Raw genomic sequence first — 21172 nt, 5'->3', positions numbered from 1 at the left:
TAGAGATCTTGACTCTCTCCAAACCCACCACCTGAACATTAGCCACCCTACCCGAATGATGGGTGAGTAAGTGTGATGCCACGGAAGTGAGTTTTTCCTTTAGATGCATCAGAATGGGCAAGGTTAATGGTGGAAAAATGCTTCTGAATCCTGCATTTTAATTCCTGAGATATTTGGCCCGCATAAACCTGTGGGCAGGAACAAATCAGAGCATAAATAACACAACTGGTTTTGCAGTTGATGTATTCTTTTAATTTGTCCTGACCCATTAGTCGGATTAACAAACACTCCTCCAGTTGGACGCATATAGGGGAAAATACTGCAATTACGGCATGCAAAGGATCCTTTCAAGGAGATGCCATGATTCAAACTTGTCTCCTGTCTCGTATAATGGCTTCTGGTAAGTAGATCTTTTAAGTTAGGCGCCCGTCTAGCTGTAAGGAGAGGTTTACCACTAATAATAGAAGAAGTCTGAAGATCCATGGTAAGGATTCCCCAGTGCTTCTGAAGAATGCCCCTTACCTGAGTCCAATGGGTGTTGAATCTTGTGATGAACCGTGGCTTTTGATCGGGCACTTTAGAATTACGGATTAGCAGAGAATTCTTTGTTTCAGTTTTGGCTCGCTGATATGCCGTGGAGACGACTTAACGAGGATAATTTCTGAACTTAAATCGATGTCAGTTTAGAGGCTTCATGTTTGAAATCATCATTATTGGTACAATTCCTTCTGAGCCTTAAAAATTGTCCAATGGGAACACTTTTGGTATGAAACGGGTGAAAGCTGCGATAGTCAAGAAGACTTGGTGGCAGTGGGTTTCCGAAATAAGGCGGTAGATATCTTGTCATCCTGGAATAGGAATAGGAATAGGACATGGAATAGGTTAGAATAATATTGTATGTGTTTCTATTGAGATCCTCAATGAAACATTGACATTCTTCCACCGTGCCTAGCCAGGCGAAGAACACGTCATCAATGTAACGTGACCAGTATCGCACCTTGTTTTTGTACCACTGAGACAGACAATAGTAGCCTCCCACCAACCTAAAAAGAGGTTTGCCAGCGCCTGTGCACATCTCGCCCCCATTGCCACTCCAGAAGTTTGTAGATAGAAGGATCTATCAAAAAGAAAGAAATTGTGCTTCAAAATAAATTCCAATAAATCAATGATGAATGAGTAATCCTAACAGAACTGACCAGTAAGTCAAAAAAATAAAAAACTGCTGCTAAACCATCAGAGTGTCCAATATTAGAATACAAGGACTCTACATCGCATGTGACCAAAATGGCCCCAGGTGGTAATGTGATGTCTTGACAGATCCTTAAAAAATGTGATGTATACTGAACAAAAGAAGGCAGGTCCTGAACCAAAGGTTGCAAAAAATAATCCACATAAACACACGCCTTCTCACAGAGGCTGCCGATACTGGCCACAATAGGACGGCAAGGAGGTTTATGTAGATTTTTATGCACCTTCGGTTGCTTATAGAAAGTCAGTGTAATTGGGTGTTCTACCCACAAATATTGTTTCTCCTGCTTGTTGATGACCCCCAAATCCATTGCTCTGTCTAACATCCTCCTGAATTTAACCAAGAACACCCCGTGGGATCGGAGGGCAATTTACGATAAAATTTATTATTATTCAGTTGGCGATGTGCTTCTCTCATGTTCAATAAGATAAGATTTCCAAGTAAAACATTTCCCACATTCTGAACATGAAAATGGCTTCTCTCCTGTATGAATTCTCTCATGTTTAACAAGAGTTGATTTTACAGAAAAACATTTCCACATTGTCAGGGGCGTAACTAGAACTGATTGGGCCCCATCAAAGGCACACCCCCTTCAAGACACACCCCCTTGAAGACGCACCCCCTTACCGATAATGCATACTAGAGTCACATTAAGTAACAGAATTAGAAATAATGTAACACAATTATTCCTAATCCTGTAACTCAGTCAATACAATCAAACTAGTTAAGCATTGATCATTTAAATTTGAAGTACTACCTTGGACATGACAAGTTTCTATCTCATCTTGCTTAAAAACCCATTCTAACTTCTAAAATGTATAAGTACAACCTAAAACCAAAAGAAGACAATTATTAAACCGTCATAAAATGTCTCATAAAGTAAACTAAAACATCAGTATAACATTCAGTTAAAATGTACCTATTTTTAAACTTAAACATAAGTCAACAAAACTCACTTGAAACTGTAGCAGAAATAACTTGTTTTCATCTCTTGAAAAGATATGCAATTGCAATTTTAAAATGTATTCCAACTTATAAAATGTCTAAGTTTAAAAACGAGGGAACCTAAAGGCCAAAGAACGAAATTTAAGCAATCTATATGTACATTTCTGTTTTATACATTTATAGTTCTATAAATTAAGTTTTATATATTTCAGTTACAATACTACTGTTAAAACTTAAATTCCATACTTACATTAACAAAACTTGAACTCCAATAGAACTATAAAAAGATGAATCAACCTAAAAGAAAAGTAACAATAACACAATTATGTTTTTAGACACTGTAAAGACCAGTAAATGGTCAATAATTCAGGCACCTAATAACATAGAAACAAAACTTTGGGTCCACGTATACGGCACGATCTATCTGCCAAACTGTCACTTCTGACAGTTGGGCAGATACCTGCCTGCCGTGGGCAGACACAGCGATTCATCGACAGCTTTAGCCGCCACAGATTCGCTGGCTGTGGGGGGTGATGTTCGCCCCCTGCCTCGTCACGACAACGTCATCCATATGCGATTGTGACGGGGCACGCCAAGTGCGGCCTGCAACATGCTTTGGACACACAGAATGCCACTGCATGCTGCAGAAAATTAACCCCTTGGTGACAATTCTCCTTTAATGGAGCATGCAAAAAATACTGTCTAGTGACATTGGCAGTTGAGCTTTCCTACTCCATAACAATACCTATATCTATGGTAGATATCAGCAAAGTGCCAGTTTAGTCATGATTTCAGCTTCCCCTATATTGCCACATCAGAAAGGCTTTCAAATGGCTACTGCCACCTTTTAACAATGTAAACCAAAAAACTACGACCAAAATCCAATTATAATGAAAAAATAGAAAAAATGATTATTGAAATATATGGATACACGGAGAAGGGAAGCTACCACAAATGGCAAATAGTACAACAGAATAGCCCAATACGTTGCAAAAAATAAATGGCAGTATCCTGAAGTGATAATCTGCCATAATATGTGGTTCCACTCCATGCATACATATATATTCCAGGAGAAAAGGAGTGATTGAATCCAAAAGGATTTATTTAATATTGAACAAATTACCAATTTATTAATACAAAAACACATAGAAATATGCAATAATCATAGTACAGTTGCACATAATATATGACGTCAAAAGCCAGGAGAGATAAGTGGGGATAATCAGCAAGGCACCATCATGCAAAAGCCATTTGTGAAAGTATGGCCCCTAAATGAAATACCGCTATCTCTATAAAGTATTATCAAGATCATAATAGATCTATAGTGGCGGAGGGCCCCCACACAAAGGCTCAGCATGCGTAAACGATGGTAGAGGTGTTACATGTTCCGCAGTGCGTCATTGTGCCCTAATGGCAGAATGGCCAAAAGACAGGAACGCTTACCAAATGGTGCACAAGTCCCCCAGGTGGTGACAAGAACGCTCTGACACGCGTTTCGCGCTTCCCAATAGCGCTTTCTCAAGGAGCTGTATCTAGTACTGACGCAGGACCTTTTATATCCATGGTGATAATCACATGTCTACCCATGTGACGTAAATGCACCAATCGACAGTGGCCATAGCGGCGCATGCGTCGTGACGTCATCCGGCTCACACACATGGAGATACGCGCCCAGCACTGAACGCAGGCACAGGGACTCAAGGTCACCGGCGCCTGCGCTAACGGCACAGAGGGGCGCCACCTCAATGCAGGGAGACACGGAGGGCACAGAGCGCATGCGCACGACCACAAAATGATAGCATCACCATGGGCAAAATTACCATATATATGTGACTACATAAGATATGTATAAGACCACATGCAACATTAGAAACAGTTAATATATATAGAACCATATAAAATATATGTATTAACATAAAATGTACAACACTGGACAAATACAATTTTAGCCCCAAACCCCACACAGGTCAACTATGGAATCATTAATGTAAACAACATATTAATAATATAATCCCATCTTCATAGGAGAGGGTTCCAGTACAGTATCCAATCATCATATATCCAGTTGCAACTGTATGGCTGGAGCCAAAGAAGAGGACAGATAGATCCATACATCCAGACCAGCAACAAAATACATAAAACTAAAAGATAAAAATAAACAGAAAAAATGTTAAAACCAATAAAAACCGCAACCATGGGGAATGATAAACAGTGGTAGACGCAGCCGCAAAAAAATATAGCAATTACAGGAAAGAGGCAAAGCTCAGAGACTCATTGAGACCTTTCGGGGTTAACGTGTCTAACATCACAATGCACTTGGCTTCTTTTTGCGCCGAAATTTTTTTATAATTACCGGCCCTAATCCCTAAATGCACCCTATCAATCCCCCTAACCATAAATGTCTGTGGATCACAGTTATGCATCAATTTAAAATGGTGGGGGATCATCTTTAGGGTAGTAAGATCGGTCACCGTCCTAGCCGCTAGAATGTCACGCACGTGTTCACGAATCCTCACGCGGAGTTCTCTAGAGGTTAAACCAACAAATATAAGAGGACATCCGCAGACAGCATAATACACAACATTAGTGCTGCCACATGATATACGTTCAGTAATTCGAAATTCTCTCGAACCGTTTGAGTCATGAAACGTAGAACACCGTGAGACATTCCGGCATGCAAGGCAGTGGCCACACGGGACAGAGCCGGCCACTGGGCCCCTAGTACCAAATGGATTGGTTGTATCAGGAACATAATGGCTCCTAACAAGGAGGTCCTTTAGGTTCTTAGACCTTCTTGAGGTCATCAAAGGATGATCTCCAATGACCTGATTCAATGCTGGTTCAGATCTCAAAATGGCCCAGTGTTTAGTGAGAATATCTCGCATATGGTCCCATTCATGATTATGAGTGGAGATAAAGCGAGGCGGACCCGAACATCGAAGGGTACTCCCCCTACCAGAATCCACTCTACCAGTTTGTGCACGCGGGTACAGTAAATCCCTTCTTGTAGTTCTCCTTGCCCGGTCATAACCCCTCCCTATACACCTGTTGCTATAACCGCGATCTTGAAATCGTGTTTTCAGATCGCGGGCCTGTTTCTCAAATTTAACTTCTGTGGAGCATATCCGCCTCATCCGTAGGAATTGCCCGACCGGAACGGCCCTAATGGTGGACTGATTATGTGCAGATTTGGCGTGAAGCAAGGCATTTACCGAGGTTGATTTTCTATATACATCGGTCTGAATGTAACCTCCATGATCCACCTACAAAGTGACATCCAAGAAGTCAATAGACCTCGGGTCACATTTGTAGGTGAGTTTGATGTTAAAATTATTAACATTGAGACATGCCATAAAGTCCCCGAGCTGCTGCGCAGTCCCATCCCAAAAGAATAACACATCATCAATATAGCGGTGCCAGCACAGCACGTGAGAGGCGGCCAGCACGCCTCCATCGCCAAAAATGAATCTCTCCCACGAACCGAGGAAGAGATTAGCGTACGAAGGCGCACAGGCCGCGCCCATGGCTGTGCCACACCGCTGAAGATAGAATTGATCCTTGAATACGAAAAAATTATAAGTATCTCTTTAATTAGTTTTTTACTCTCTTAATTCTTCTATTTTCTTATTCCCTAAATTAAAATCACACTATTTTCCTTAAAATCATATAATGCGCTGGCAAGTTAAAAGCATTGGGGAGCAGATAAATTAACTTTATACCATCCAAACTTTCTCATAAAAAAATCCAGTATTAAAAGGAATAAAAAAGGACCAATAGTGGGTCTTAAAAAGGGCATTAAAACAGTAAACAAAAAAATGGATTAGAAGAAACCTATTAAAATCTGGGAAATCTTTACCACCTTTCGATTTTGATTTCATCACGATTTCTCTTTTCAGCTTTTCCATTTTTGAGTTCCAAAAGAAGGTAAAAGAAGTTTCTTTTTCAAAACATTAACCGGTGGGGGGAAAACCATACTCAGATACAATAAGAGGTAAAATCACCATTTTTAAAATCAATACTTTTCCCTCCATTGTAAGTTTTCTCATGTTCCACATACATATTTTCGTATTTACTTTCTGTGTAATTGCTTCCCAACTATTATAGCCATCATTGTTTTCCGTGAACAATACACCTAAAATGGTAATAGATTCGGTTATATCAATGGGTACATCGTGTAAAACCATCCCCCCAACACTTAAAATATTAAATGTCATGGTCACGTGTGTCAGGGAGCAGATGTTTCCGTAAGGCGAACCCGTAACACACGTGACCCTGGAAACACCGCCTCCAGTGGGGCGCATTTAAATAATAAAACGGGCCGGTGGATACGCCGCCTCCACCTGGCGAATTTAGGTATTACACGTTATACAATAATCAAATAATAAAGGGGGAACCTGGGTAACTTTAACAATGGTGGGCCCTGCGATAGGGAATGGGGGACGTGGAGACCTCCTAAGCTCCCCTGAGCCAGTGTCCCTGCACTCCTTACATTCCCTAAACAGGCTCCGCACCTGTCGCCGCACGCGTACCTTAACGCCCTTGCTCACCCTGACCCTAAACCCTCACTAGGGAATGGGTCGGTGCGGAGACTAATCCCACCAATGCACTAATAACACACATGAGGAAAGAGACAATACAGGGGAAACACCACTTAGCTTTGCTCTGTTGCGTGCGCTCCTAGCAACAGAGCCCTCCACCTGAGTGCATCTTCTCCTCCACCCGGATCCATCACCATAACAGGATCCTTCACCTTAGTGCAGCCTTGGAGCGGAGTCCACCACCAGTTGCAGCTGCTTAGTACCAGAGTCCCAAGGATGAGTTCAGCTTCTGACACGAAGTCGAGCATGCTTGAGTCCAGCTCAGCAGCCAAGTCCCACATGGTGAGTGCCACTCTCCATAGTCGCCACTCCACCAGCCCATGCAGACACTTCCCGCTGACACCATCACTGCGACCCCACCACGCCATGCCAGCCCTTCGTCCAGACACCATAGCTGAAACACGTCCCCCCTGGCTAAGCTGCGCAGGACTCCTCACCAGCTCCATCCTTCCTCCAAGCTCTCCAACTCAGAGTGAACACAAACTCACAATATCACAGGCCGTGATTGCACACCTCTAGCACACCTTTATAGGGTGTCACACCTGATACCTAATTAAGTGCACAAAAACCCAAAGTGCAATACCACAACCACCACCGGGGACAGTCAAAACACCTTTGAACTTAACCAAAGTAAAAAAAGTTCACTTTGTGCTTTTAATACCGCCAGATCCAACACTGGATCATGACAGTACCCCCTCCTTAATGAGGGGCCTCTGGACCCTCAAGACCACCCCTCATTAGGGAAACACCTACAGCGGGGACGCCCAGACCCTGAGTTCACCCCACCATTACCTGACACTTCAGGTTTATGACAAACGCACCGCTGGTAATGGCAATAAAGTTCATTTTGGAGGCACCACTCATCTCCACAGCGCCGACCTGGGCAACGAGATTATGTATGTGTATGTATGCTAAGAGCTGATCAGACTCCACAACACATTTCCAAGATGTTTTTTGGTGGCACCCATACATGCTTGTAAACACACAGGTCCGGACCTGAACGTTTATTGCACACATACATTTGTCATAACTTGGTGAACTCACTCTGGACTTGACAACAGAGGCGTCCCCCTGTGTCACCACACTCACACCCCCACTATTCACCAAGGGACACCACCCTCCAACCCTTTCACCATGAGGACTGCGCCTCCTAGGGTTGGTTAATGGCGAGGGTAGAGATTTGTCCCCACTCCCCCGCAGCACACCTGCTGCACACACCAGGAGGAGAAGGGGACCGGGAAATGGAGGAAATATACTCTCGCTGGTCGCCTCCACACGACCAGGAGGGCAGCTTCTTCGATGGCATAGAAGATGTGGCGTAAACCCCGCGGACTATCACACCAGTCAGCTCACCACAGGGGCGTACCCCTTCACCTCGGGGAATACCAGGCAGCTCCGTGGGGCACCATTCCTCCCACCTGCCTGGGTGCGCCCGACTGCATGAACCAGTCCTGCTCCCCAGCAGCAACTCTAGGGGGTTTTAGTACCATAGCCACCATTTTTTTTTTTTTTTGATTTTCTGGTTAGCTGAGCAGAGGCCCCAGACCCTCATAACTGCTGCTGCAGCGGCTCCAACACACCATGCCACTCCCCACTCTCCTCAGTGAGGCCCGGCAGAAATTACTCAGCGGTCTCCACATGGCCAAAGCTCACCAGAAAGAAAAAAAAAACTGTAAGGCCTGTGATAATCCTTCCTCCAAGCTCTCCAACTCAGAGTGAACACAAACTCACAATATCACAGGCCGTGATTGCACACCTCTAGCACACCTTTATAGGGTGTCACACCTGATACCTAATTAAGTGCACAAAAACCCAAAGTGCAATACCACAACCACCACCGGGGACAGTCAAAACACCTTTGAACTTAACCAAAGTAAAAAAAGTTAGCTTTGTGCTTTTAATACCGCCAGATCCACCACTGGATCATGACATTACATTTGTTAAAATTAATTTTAAAACCAGAGGCTAAACAGAAAGATTGCACTTGATGAAGGGCTTTCGTCATGGATGGTGCATCGCGACATAAAACTGCTGCGTCATCCATGTAACCTGCGACCTTGGCCTCCAAACCACCGCTTCCAGGCAGAGGTATACCACATCTGGTCATTTCGGCATAATGCACATAACATCGGTTCCAGCGCACAAATAAAAAGTAGGGGGGACAGGGGGCATCCCTGTTTTACCCCAGACTTTAAAGGTATATCTTGTGTCTTAAAACAATTAACTAAACTCTTACTTGTGCAATCTTTGCAAAACACTTAAAGAGAAAATAAAAAACCTTCCGGTATGCCCATTTTTTCTAAAACTTTAAAAAGATAAAAATGTGAGACACGATCAAATGCTTTTTCAAAGTCAATAGATAAAATCGCCATTTTCCCCTTTCGATCTTTCACATCCTCAATACAGTCTTTAACTAAATCCAGATTATCCCATATACTACGCCCCGGCACCCGCACACTTGATTAGAATGTATAATGTTGCTGATGACTCCTTTTAGATGATTTGCACAGATTTTAGCCATTATTTTATAATCACAATTTAGGAGTGTTATCGGTCTGCAGTTTTCAAGTTTTGATTTATCGCCTTTTTTTATACAAGAGGGAGACTTAACCTTTCTTCCAGGAATTTAATAAAACCGTATTAGTAATAACCTCAGTAATCAAATAAAGCAAATCATCATTTCAAATATCATAAAAACACAAAATTCTATTAGGATACCATCAGAACCGGGGACTTTGCCATTTTTAAAACTTTTTATGGTTTTTAAAATCTCTTGTTCTGTTAATGGGTGTGATAAAAACTCTTGTGATGCGGGATCTAAAACAGCTGTTATTTCTTGCAGGGAGTCTTCCATTAGTTTTTCATCTATAATTTTTCCATTAAAAAGAGTAATAAAAAAATCCTCAACTTTTCCCAGCATCTGTTTTATAGTTTTATATTACTCTCTCCATCTATATGGTCAATTATTAATTTTTCATTTTTATTTTTCCTTAAAAAAAATCTGGAACATTTTTCATTTTCTTCTATGTGCTGCATTCTAAAACGAAAAATTATCTCTTTCCCTTTTTGTTCTAGCCGTTTTGAAATCTCTTCTTTTAGGGTTGAAATATCATGTTGTACGTCTATCCCATTATCTCTAAGTTTAAATAACATTTGTAGGCGGGTATTTAAAATTCTATATTCATATTTTCTTTGGCTTTAAAAAGACCCTTTTTAATAAAAAAAATTCCTTATTTTTACTTTCATTCTGTCCCACCACACACTAATCGAAATATTTGGATTTCTTTTTTTTTTACATTTCCTATAAAACTCGATAAAATCTGCGTGTAAGTTAAAAGGGACACTTTCATTTTTGAGCTTTTCTTACCACATTTTTTGTTTTCATTTACTTTTACGCTAAAAGATAAAAGTTTATGGTCTGAAAATAAATTAGTTAAAACTTCACATTTTGCAGGTATTGTTTTATCTGAACCAAAAATAAAATCAATCCTAGAGCTGCAATTAGAATTGCTCCAGGTGAAGCCGGCTTCCTCCGGGCTGCCTCTATTACAATATATATATATATATATATATATATATATATATATATATATATATATATATAATATATTCGATTAGTTTAGCATCTTTCACTCTATCATGCAGCATACCTGAGGTTTTATCGTAGATCCTGCTGACAGAGCTGGAACGCCGGTTTTCACCTTTAAGAATACAATTAAAATCGCCTGCTAAGATAAAAGGTTCAGTGTTGTTAATAAATAATGGTAAAAGATCAAGCATTTCGGCTCTTTGATTTTTTCCTGGAGACCCATAAACGTTTAAAAACTGCCATTTAATACCATTAATAAAAGCTTTAACTAATAAAATATGACCTGGTAAAATTTCTTGTATAAAATCTATTAAACGTTCCCTTTAAAAAGTATGGCGACCCCTGCTGATCCCGTTGCATTAGATCCCGACCACACAGATGGCCTACACATCCACTCATCCTTATATTTTTTGTATGAGATTTCATGTGGGATATTACATTCCTGCAGAAATAAAACAGCTGCAGTAAAACACGTAAGAAAGTTAAAAAGAGAAATTCTCCTTGTTTTAGATTTTATGCCTCTCACATTGAAGGAAATGCCTTTGAGTTCAGCCATCATTAGAAATGTAGGAAGTTTATTTAATTTTCTAGAGCAACCTGTCCGACAAACCTAATTAGACCACTGGGCTTTCGCCTCCTTCTTCATCCGATGATACCGTCAACAGCGTATCCGAGGAGGAAAGATGACCACTTTTAGAAAGACCCAACGCTAGAGTCACATAGCTCGGGGGGGTACTGGCAGAACCTGCTGGGTCTCCATTGGCTGGCCATGTAAATCCTCATCAGGTGGGTCTCTTAGGGGCTCCGCCGCCCCTGTTTGACCTTTGGAAGGTCGTCTTGTAGGGGGAGGTTGCGCACAAGGCAGAGCCTCTGAGTCTTCAGAGGCAGCAAGATCCCGGCCCCCAACTGCCATTACAGCAGATAACGAGACCTCTGGGGGCCCAGTGTCCACATCCCCTTCCGGAGATGTGTCCATCTGGTCCCCTCCTGCCACCTCCTCAGACTCAGAAACTACCAATGGCCACTCCACGCCCTCGGCCTTAGGAGACCCAGACTGGGTTTGTGCCTCAGTGTTGACCTTTGGCCTGTCCCTTTTGATCTTAGCAACCATACCCCTCTGTTCCTTCTCAGCCATCCTCTTGAACTGACGCTGCTCCTGCAGCCAAGATTTGGAAACTGGTGGGTCACCTGTCAGAGACTCTGGAGAGTTGTCACCTTTTGTTGCGCCCTTAGTCTCTGCAGAGGCTCCAGATTGTTGTTCCTCCTCCTGAGTCGTGGTCTGATCTGTAGGTTTATGCCCGGATGTCTTGGACTTCTCCTTCTGCTCATCTTCCTGAAACCTGTGGGGGCAAGAAAAATAAAAATGACCTGGAGTCTGGCAAAACTACATTTCTTTTCCTTTGGGCATTCCTTCGTCTCATGGTTCTCACTAGCACAGTTCCTACAGGAGACAAGACAATTTTCTTTTGACTGGCCGTAGCGTCCACAGTTTCTGCAATATACAGGCATCCCAGAAAAAAAAAAATCCCCAATTGTTTGTCCAATTTTAAAATGGGCTGGGGGGAGCCGCACACAACCTGGAATATTTGGATCTCTGATATATGTTACAAGATATTTCCACTTCGATGTCCATATATTAAATTCATTAAGTATTTTGCTAATACATTTTACGCTCTTAAAATACACTGCTAAAAATGATATAATTTCTGGAGCAGATACAAATGGTGAAAATACTTTACAACTACTAGTTTTACCTCTACAATTTGTATTCCTTTCAGAACAGGACTATCCTCCACCTGTCTAACTCTTGCTAACACATCTCTAAAAATACCTTCTCCTGTGAACGTTATATCATAATCCCCTCGTCGGGGATAATCCTGTATGGATAGAATCTCTTTCCTCTGGACATGGAGGAGGGTTCCGAGCACGTCCTGGACTACATACCCCAAATTCCTGGTATGAGTGCCACCTGCAGTAAAGTGGACCCTAATAGTATTTTTTATCCTCGCATAAGGAGGCACAAGGTTGGGGTCAACCTCCATGGTACGCAACAAAGTTGCAAATTGCAAACGCTTGCAATCTGCGCTCCCAGTGTTCTGTACACAAAAACCAACTGGGAGCTGGGGGATCGCAGCTTGTTACCCTGAGACTAAGCCCTCTCCCCAATAGCAACAGGCGGGTGAAGCCCACCGAAGTGGACAATCCCGCCAGGCCAAGGAGAGGGGTACCCGAGTGCCCTTCGACCAAGATCTCCTGCTATAAAGCACTTGATCTTAGCCAAAAGGTCAAGAAGCGATAACCAGAAATGGTTTGCCGTTTGCAAGGCCACAGGGCTTAAGACAGGCACCCATTGTGGAGAATGACACAGACACTACCCTGAGGAAGACATTCAAACCAAGTCTGGGCGCATAACAAAATCGCAGGTGGCTGATTTTTTTTTTTTCTTCCCAGGATTCCACTCCACGCGTTTTTAATTTGCATGGGCCAATCCCTTTTTTTTAGGCCACCCTCCCCTCGCTGTCAAACGCGCTAAAGTACTAGGAAAGAGGCCAGAGGAGCACTGCTCCTACACCGCCCCTCTACCCTCCCTAAAAGAAAGGTCTTGCTTTAACTCTCCTGGTGCCGGATATTGTAACCAGCGAGCGAGCATCCCCCCACCTGTCTGCTGAGGCTCCCTCAGCAGACTGAAGCTGACTACTACTGTGCAGCTGCTACAGACTCTGGGCTGCCCATTGTGACACCTGGTCCCATTGTGACACGTGGTCCCATTGTTCCAGGAATAGAACACATCCAAGCATTGTGTTCTATGAATGGCATGATTCCTATCACAGTGTTCCATGGATGGAACACATCCTATTTACTGCAGGCAAGCAGCGCACCTAGCTGCTGCTACAAGCCCCACTAGAATACCGTCTGTCAGACAAGTGGACGTAGGCCGAACATTCAAATTACTCGCCAGATAAATTGTTGCTTTTCCATTTAATTCATATATGAATTCAAAATTGAACAGTAAATTTCAAAGATGAAAGGCCACAAGAGGGGGGCAATGTTTCAAAAATGAAATGACATATCATTGCATGAGGGATGTGGTAGGAATTGAATGCTTGAATTAAGGCTGGGGAAGTACTGAGGGGAAGGGGCTGCAGGCCTTGTAGCAGGTGGGTGTGCAGAAATGTAGCTATCCGAAGCTAAACACATAACTGCAGCCTGTCACACCTGTACCTACCAAGCAGCAAAGGCCAAGATAGATGGTTATTTAAATGACAGATTGAATGCAGTGCAATGCCTTCCATATAGAGGCGAATAACACTTGCTGTAGCAGAGTTGGTCAAGTTAAATCAAGGTAAAGGAATTGGAAATGTACAACTTGGACCAAGAAAAACTAATTGCAGAGCAACTACAGTGGAAGAAAGCATTCAAATAATGCTTTGAAAACACTACTTGTGTATCCCGATTTCAATTCAATCTGTCTTTGGAAACCGCTTAAAAGAGAGAGTGCACCATTCCCAGAGAAGCTGCCATACTGGGCTGATATGTGGAGTGAAGTGAGCAAGCTCTTTTTCCATCTCCCTGTTCTGAAAATCCATTTAATATATGGTCCCCAGATAGGGGACGTATCAGATATTAAACTGATAAGAACAGATCACGTTTCAAATAAGCTTTATTAAAATCAGACATACATCATAAAATTCAAACAAATCAACAAGGACTTGAATAAAAATATGACATAAAACAAACAGAATCTGATTTTAAAACAAGTTAAAAAGTCTTTAAAAAGAGAATAATACATACATATATAAAACTGAATCCTTTTAACTTGTTGCGTCTTATTTTACCATACATCAGAAAGAAAACATTTCTGTCAGAGTAAAATAGTCATCCCCCATAATATAAAATATACATAAAATATGGCTTAAAACAAATCTGATTAAAAAACAATTAAGAGCATAAAAAATAATCAATATACATGTAATTTACATATGCAAATACGAATTCCAGATTTGTAAACACCATAGCTTTTTTGCTTCTTTGACTCCCATTTTATTACAATCTCTCAAATAATAAGTGTACATTTCACACAGAGCCATTCCAATGCAATCATTTACAGAAATAAAATCACGTTTAAATAGTAATATGTTTCGCACCTTCCATAGAGCTTCTTTAAAACAATTTATCATAAGCCATGCCACTCGTGCCTGCTTCATGGTAGGACAATTAATGATCCCATATATAATTACATCACAGGATAGTATTTGTAACCCACATATCCATTTCAGTAGGGTACCCACTATTTGCCAAAGCTCCTGCGCATAGGGGCAGTCCCACATTAGGTGGAACACTGACTCATCCGGTGCACACCTATCCCTTGGGCATCTAGCACTGGCCACCAGCCCCCTATGATGCTGAAAAGCTCTTGTCGGGAGGCATTGGTGAACTACCTGCCAGGCAAGATCCTTTTGTGGATTACTAAGAGCCGGGCAGGCAACGTTGTTCCATATTAGCCGGCATCTAGAGATGGAAAAATTAGATACATCCTCCATCTCTTCATGACCTTTACACATAATTGTTAGTTTTCGCTGGTCATGGAGAAACTGGTGATCCACATGAGCTAAATCATACTCTGTAATGGTGCTCTCCAGGGCCCTGTATTGCTCCGGGGGTGACAAAAGAAAAGGGCAGTTAACATTCATGGTGAAATTCAATTTCCTAAACATGAATCCCGTTGCATACCTCAGGAAACATGAGAAGGCCCCTTCATTGTTTAGACTTTTGCAACAAAACACGAAAAATTTTATAAAAATAAACAGTTTTAAGTTGGGGAATGCCTTGCCACCATTCCTCTTATTTTTACAAACCACCTCCCTCCTCAATTTCTCCATTTTGGATCCCCATAAGAAATAAAACATGGGTTTCATGAGCCTTTTTAAATATATGGAGTTTGGGGGAAAAACCATAGCAGCATACAGAATAATGGGAAGTAAGACCATCTTAATTACAAGAATCCTACCCTCCATTGACAGCTTACGAATTTGCCACAGGGAAATTTTTTGGTTTAATTTATTTAGTACCAAATCCCAATTTTCTTTTCCATCATTTTCTGGATTGAACAAGATGCCCAGAATCTTGATTCCAGTTGTTTGCGTAGAGATCCGAGGGGGGTCTGATTCCCATTGGCCCATTATCAAGCAGTCACATTTATTAATATTTAACTTAAAATCAGATCCAGCACTAAAAATTTCAGTAATTAAAATTGCTCTGTTAATAGATGCTGAGCTAGTGCCATACACTGATATATCATCCATGTAACCGAGAACTTTAACTTGGTGCCCACCCCCACCTGGAATGAAAATCCCTCTAACCACCTTGTCCTGGCGTATTAGGCACAACAGTGGTTCAATGGCGCACACAAATAAAAGTGGAGACATGGGACAACCTTGTTTTACTCCAGAAAGAAGCTCCACTTCCTTAGTTAAAAGCCCATTAATTAAAACCTGTGCACATGACTGTTTATATAAAAGCGATATTTTCTGGATAAAAGAATTAGGGAACCCCATCTTTTCTAAAACTTTAAAAAGATAAAAGTGGGAGACCCTATCAAAAGCCTTCATAAAATCCAAGGATAAAATAGCTAATGGCTGCTTTCTGTCTTTCTGATACCAGATCAGATCCCGTATCAAGTTTAAGTGTTCCCAGATTGATCTCCCGGGGACACCACACACCTGATCTGGATGGATCACATGTTTAATGACTGTTTTCAGACGACTGGCAATAATTTTAGCAAGGATTTTATAGTCCATATTAAGCAATGAGATAGGCCTCCAATTCTCCAGTTGTGTTTTATCGCCTTTCTTAAAAATGAGGGTGATAATACTTTTGCGCCATGAGTTTGGTAAAGAGTCTGCCATAAAGGCTTCACTGATCACTTGTAGGAAGTCCGTTTTAATGGAATCCCAAAAACAAAGATAAAATTCAATAGGGAGACCATCAGACCCTGGAGCCTTGCCTTTACCAAAACTTCTTAGGGCCTCTTCAATCTCAGTTGGTAAAACATCTTTTTCTAAAAACACCTGGTCATCTTTATTTAAAAACTGAGATAAAACATTAAGATTTCCTACAAGGGTAGTTTCGTCAATCTTTTTGGTATTAAAAAGATCACTATAAAAATTAAAAGTTTTGTCTAAAATACCCTTAGTGGAGGTTTCTCCTTCCAATTCCACAATTACTTGTTTTTTGTCATTTACTTTTTTAAAGAAAAACCTTGAACATGACTCACCCTCCTCCAAGTATTTCACACGAGCATTAAATATCACCTCTTTACCTTTTTGTTCCAGGAATTGGTGGATTTCAGTTTGAATTCTGGCCATCTCACCATCCACATCAGGCACTCCCCACTCCTTAAGCTTATGGAGAGTCTGCAGCCTAATATTAAAATCTCTAAAACATTTCCTTTTTTCACGTGCCTTTCTTTTACCCACTTTAATAAAAAATTCTTTAATCCGAGTTTTTACACATTCCCACCACCCCAGCATGCTCTGTTTTGGATGTTTCTTCCTCCTCCAAGATTCATATTTTGCAACAAAATCCGCTCTTACCAATTCGTCTTCTAATAGGAGTACATTTAATTTCCATATACCCCTACCCACTTTTGCATCCCCAGGAACATGCAAGCTAGCATGTAACAGTGCATGGTCGGAAAAGATGTTTTCCATTAAGCCTGCGTTCCTAGATTTAAAACCATCATTGGAGCATAAAATAAAATCAATACGCGAGGACAGCCCTCTACCCTTCCATGTGTATCCTGGATCAGAAGGGTGGGACTTCCTCCATACATCTAATAACTTAAAGTCTGTCACCAGGTGTTTTAACAGACTTGAGGTTTTGTCTGTTCCTCTAACACCATCACCTCCACTCCGCCTTTCTCCCAACATGACACAATTAAAATCCCCTCCCACTATTACTGGGGATGGACCTGTTAAAAACAAAGATATGTCATTAAAAAGGGAAGCCCGCTCATTTTTCTCTGGGGATGCATAAATATTCATAAAACAACATGTAAAACCATTTAAAACAACATGGGTTAATAAGGCACGGCCTGGAACAATTTCAGTAACTGATAAAACATTTGCATTCTGGGTTTTAAATAAAATCCCAACCCCTGCAGCTTTATTATCATTGGACCCTGACCAGACAGAGGGTCCTGCTGTCCAGTCTTTATTTAGGTTGGGATATGATAGTCCATGATCAATACTGCATTCCTGCAGGAAAAAAACCTCAAAGTTCAAAGTCATTAACCACGCAAACAAAGCAGCCCTCCTAACGGGGCTCTTTAAACTTCTCACATTTAGTGAGGCAACCCGGATCTCTGCCATATTAAGTCTTTTTTAATGATTCCAGACTCTCTGAATCAGACTCATATAGATGTGATATGGCAGGTGAAAGTGAAGACACAGTCCGTAGGCTAGCAGTATCATCGGAGTCCGTGTATTCCTCGATTAAATTTGTCCCTTCTGGGCTGAGAAGATTGACTGTAGTAGCCAGAAAGAATTTACGGGTTGACTCAGGCGAACTCTGCTCTCCCTGAGCCTCCTCACGGCTCCGCTTACCACTGGCACTGGTATCCATCTGGTCCTCCAGGGCCACCAAGACTCCTCCAGGTTCTGCTGCAGAAGGAACGTCCACAACCTCACCAGGGACACCTACAGACACTCTCTCTGGGACGAGATGACCAACAGGTTCGGCACTAGGGTCACCATCTGGCGTGCGACCTTCACCCTCCGGACAGACATCAGGACATCCCTCTGGATAGGCATCAGGACGGTCCTCCGGACAGGTTTCTGGGCAGACCTTGGATCCAACATCAGCGTGGTCATCAACAGGGGCCTCCGTATGGTCGTCTGGATCGACATCTGGATGGATATCTGGAATGGCACCAACAGCTCTGGATTTCCGCCTCTTTTTTGGATCCTTTTCGGATCTCCTCTGTGGAAGTGCCATCTCCTCGCCAGGCGGAACCTGGACACCTGCAGGAGTAGGCAAGGGTGCAGCCTCGGCTGTGGGAGCCGGGCCATCTGGCATGGGTACCGTACAAGCTTCAGCTGAGTCAGACTGTATCAGACCCGCAGTTATGTCTGCAAAGCTCACACCAGTGACTACTGAGCTTGTCCTGCTGGCACCAGCAGAGGGTCCTGCGGAACTAGCCGCAGATGCTCTAGAGCCACCACGAGACCTTGTTCGCATCGGACAATTGCTGAACAGGTGAGAAGACTGTCCGCAACCACTGCAGGTTTTTTCGCCCTTGCAGTCCTTTGAGGCATGACCCCATTTACCACAGTTGTGGCATTGACTCATCCGCTCATTTTTGCAGTCACTCTGCATGTGACCAAGGTCGCCACATTTCCGACATCTGAACGGCTGTCCGTTATAGAACAGGTAGCCGTGATCTTTCCCCAGCACCACTGTGGAGGGGGGGTGCATAAGGCCTTCTACACCCCCTGGGTCAGGTTTAAAGCGCACCATAAAGCGTCTCTTTCCGTTCCACAAACCGCTTCGCCCTTTGACATTCCCTGTGTGCCTTACAGATGTACAGTATCTGTTCAGGAATAGTTCAATATCCTCTACGGAGACATGAGGGTTGAACATATGCACCACGAGGGGAATGTCCAGTTCGCCATACAAACCCGTGAACACCACTCCATCCAACAGCTTGCTGTATCGCTCGCCCTTGACACGCTCATAAAAGTTTTGACAGACCACCTTGGTGGTAAGCGTTAATACGTACGTGTTCTGTCCCTTTTCCTGCAGACAGTACACCTCGCTCTCCTTCACGCCCAGCAGATCTCTCAGAATCTGCAGATAAAACTCTCGAGGGTTATCATATCCCACATGGTTAGCTGGAACCTCGATCTTAATCGAGTTCCGAATCTGGCCGGCGCCAGACGAAAACTGAAATGTGCACGGCATCTCAGTAGGCTAAAGGCTTTACCGTTTCCACGGACTCGGCCTTTCGCCGGGCGATCGCAACTCGTTGCAAGGGGACTAATCCAGCTCCCTTATAGCAGCAGGGGGGTGAAGTCCCACCATAAGTGAGACGATCCCCCCAGGCCAAGGAGCCGGGTACCCCAAGCACCTCTCAGCCAAGACCAAAGCAGCAACAGTTAAGTTACTACACTTGATCTTAGCCAAAAGGCCGAGAAGCGATAACCAGAAATGGTTTGCCGCTTGCAAGGCCACAGGGCTTAAGACAGGCACCCATTGTGGAGAATGACACAGACACCACCCTGAGGAAGACATTCAAACCAAGTCTGGGCGCATAACAAAAGCGCAGGCGGCTGATTTTTTTTTTTTTTTTTCCCCAGGATTCCACTCCACGCGCTTTTAATTTGAATAGGCCAACCCCTTTTTTGTTAGGCCACCCTCCCCTCACGGTCAAACGCGCTTCAGTACTAGGAAAGAGGCCAGAGGAGCACTGCTCCTACACCGCCCCCTCTACTACCCTCCCTAAATGAAAGGTCTTGCTTTAACTCTCCTGGTGCCAGATATTGTAACCAGGAGGCGAGCATGGCCCACCTGTCTGCTCAGGCTCACTCAGCAGACTGAAGCGGACTACTGCTGCGCAGCTGCTACAGACTGTGGGCTGCCCATTGTGACACGTGGTCCCGTTGTGACACGTGGTCGAACACATCCAAGCATTGTGTGCTATGAATGGCATGATTCCTATCACAGTGTTCCATGGATGGACACATCCTATTTGCTGCAGGCAAGCAGCACACCCAGCTGCTGCTGCTGCTGCTGCTACAAGCCACTAGAATACCGTCCGTCTGTCAGACAGGTGGACGTAGGCCGAACATTCAAATAACTTGCCAGATAAATCGTTGATTTTCCATTTAATTCATATATGAATTAATTCAAAATTGAACAGTAAATTTCAAAGTTGGAAGGCCACAAGAGGGGGACAATGTTTCAAAAATGAAGCGACATATCATTGCATGAGGGATGTGGTAGGAATTGAATGCTTGAATTAAGACTGGGGAAGTTCTGAGGCGAAGGGGCTGCAGGCCTTGTAGCAGGTGGGTGTGCAGAAATGTAGCTATCCAAAGCCAAACACATTACTGCAGCTTGTCACACCTATACCTACCAAGCAGCAAAGGCCAAGATAGATGGTTATTTAAATGACAGATTGAATGCAGTGCAATGCCTTCCATATAGAGGCGAATAACACTTGCTGTAGCAGAGTTGGTCAAGTTAAATCAAGGTAAAGGAATTGGAAATGTACAACTTGAAACTAATTGCAGAGCAACTACAGTGGAAGAAAGCATTCAAATAATGCTTTGAAAACACTACTTGTGTATCCCGATTTCAATTCAATCTGTCTTTGGAAACCGCTTAAAAGAGAGAGTGCACCATTCCCAGAGAAGCTGCCATACTGGGCTGATACGTGGAGTGAAGTGAGCAAGCTCTTTTTCCATCTCCCTGTTCTGAAAATCCATTTAATATATGGTCCCCAGATAGGGGACGTATCAGATATTAAACTGATAAGAAAAGATTTTTTTTTTTACCATGTCAGATCGGTTGTAATTTCCACCATCAAGTTAGCTACTGAAAGCTCTTTCTGATGTATAACCTCTCATCATTTCATGGCATTTTTATATAAAAAGTTTTTTTAATTTTAACCTCAGGTTAAAAAATTGAAGTGAAACCAAACAAGTTAGAAAAAAAATTTAATAATTTAACATACTAGACTATATATTTATCTGTACCTTACCAAGAAAACTCTATTTGTCTATACTTTAC

The 21172-nt window shown here is 42.6% G+C and overlaps 1 protein-coding gene, 2 non-coding genes and 1 pseudogene across 14 annotated transcripts in view; all 4 read right to left on the bottom strand.

Annotated features, from left to right (window-relative positions):
* Positions 1-21172, bottom strand: part of LOC141094652 (uncharacterized) — an 803576-nt gene that overhangs the window by 1297 nt on the left and 781107 nt on the right. For 2 of the 12 annotated variants that reach the window (XM_073580489.1, XM_073580488.1), the window contains 6 exons: positions 11597-11721; positions 10443-10520; positions 2445-2491; positions 2007-2078; positions 1044-1117; positions 523-848 (listed from right to left, as the gene is read on the bottom strand). In XM_073580489.1, coding sequence (XP_073436590.1) covers positions 2039-2078; positions 2445-2491; positions 10443-10520; positions 11597-11710 — 279 coding nt within the window. In that variant the 5' untranslated portion in view covers positions 11711-11721 and the 3' untranslated portion in view covers positions 523-848; positions 1044-1117; positions 2007-2038. Of the gene's footprint in view, positions 1-51; positions 189-522; positions 849-997; positions 1118-2006; positions 2079-2205; positions 2315-2444; positions 6327-10442; positions 21165-21172 lie in introns of those variants that run through there. The other 10 variants (XR_012233143.1, XM_073580484.1, XM_073580487.1 and 7 more) reach the window with 10 other exon arrangements.
* On the bottom strand, positions 13872-14059 carry LOC141094987 (U2 spliceosomal RNA). The gene has a single exon (XR_012233241.1). It is a non-coding gene; the product is annotated as a U2 spliceosomal RNA (small nuclear RNA).
* LOC141095025 (U2 spliceosomal RNA) lies at positions 19436-19580 on the bottom strand (annotated as a pseudogene).
* On the bottom strand, positions 20772-20957 carry LOC141094992 (U2 spliceosomal RNA). Its single transcript, XR_012233242.1, has one exon. It is a non-coding gene; the product is annotated as a U2 spliceosomal RNA (small nuclear RNA).

Source organism: Dendrobates tinctorius, unplaced genomic scaffold (genome assembly GCF_039654945.1).
Source record: "Dendrobates tinctorius isolate UK_male_01 unplaced genomic scaffold, ASM3965494v1 ptg000065l, whole genome shotgun sequence".
NCBI lineage: Eukaryota > Metazoa > Chordata > Amphibia > Anura > Dendrobatidae > Dendrobates > Dendrobates tinctorius.
Note: the sequence above shows the minus strand (reverse complement) of the source record. Positions and strands in the feature narration are given on the sequence as shown.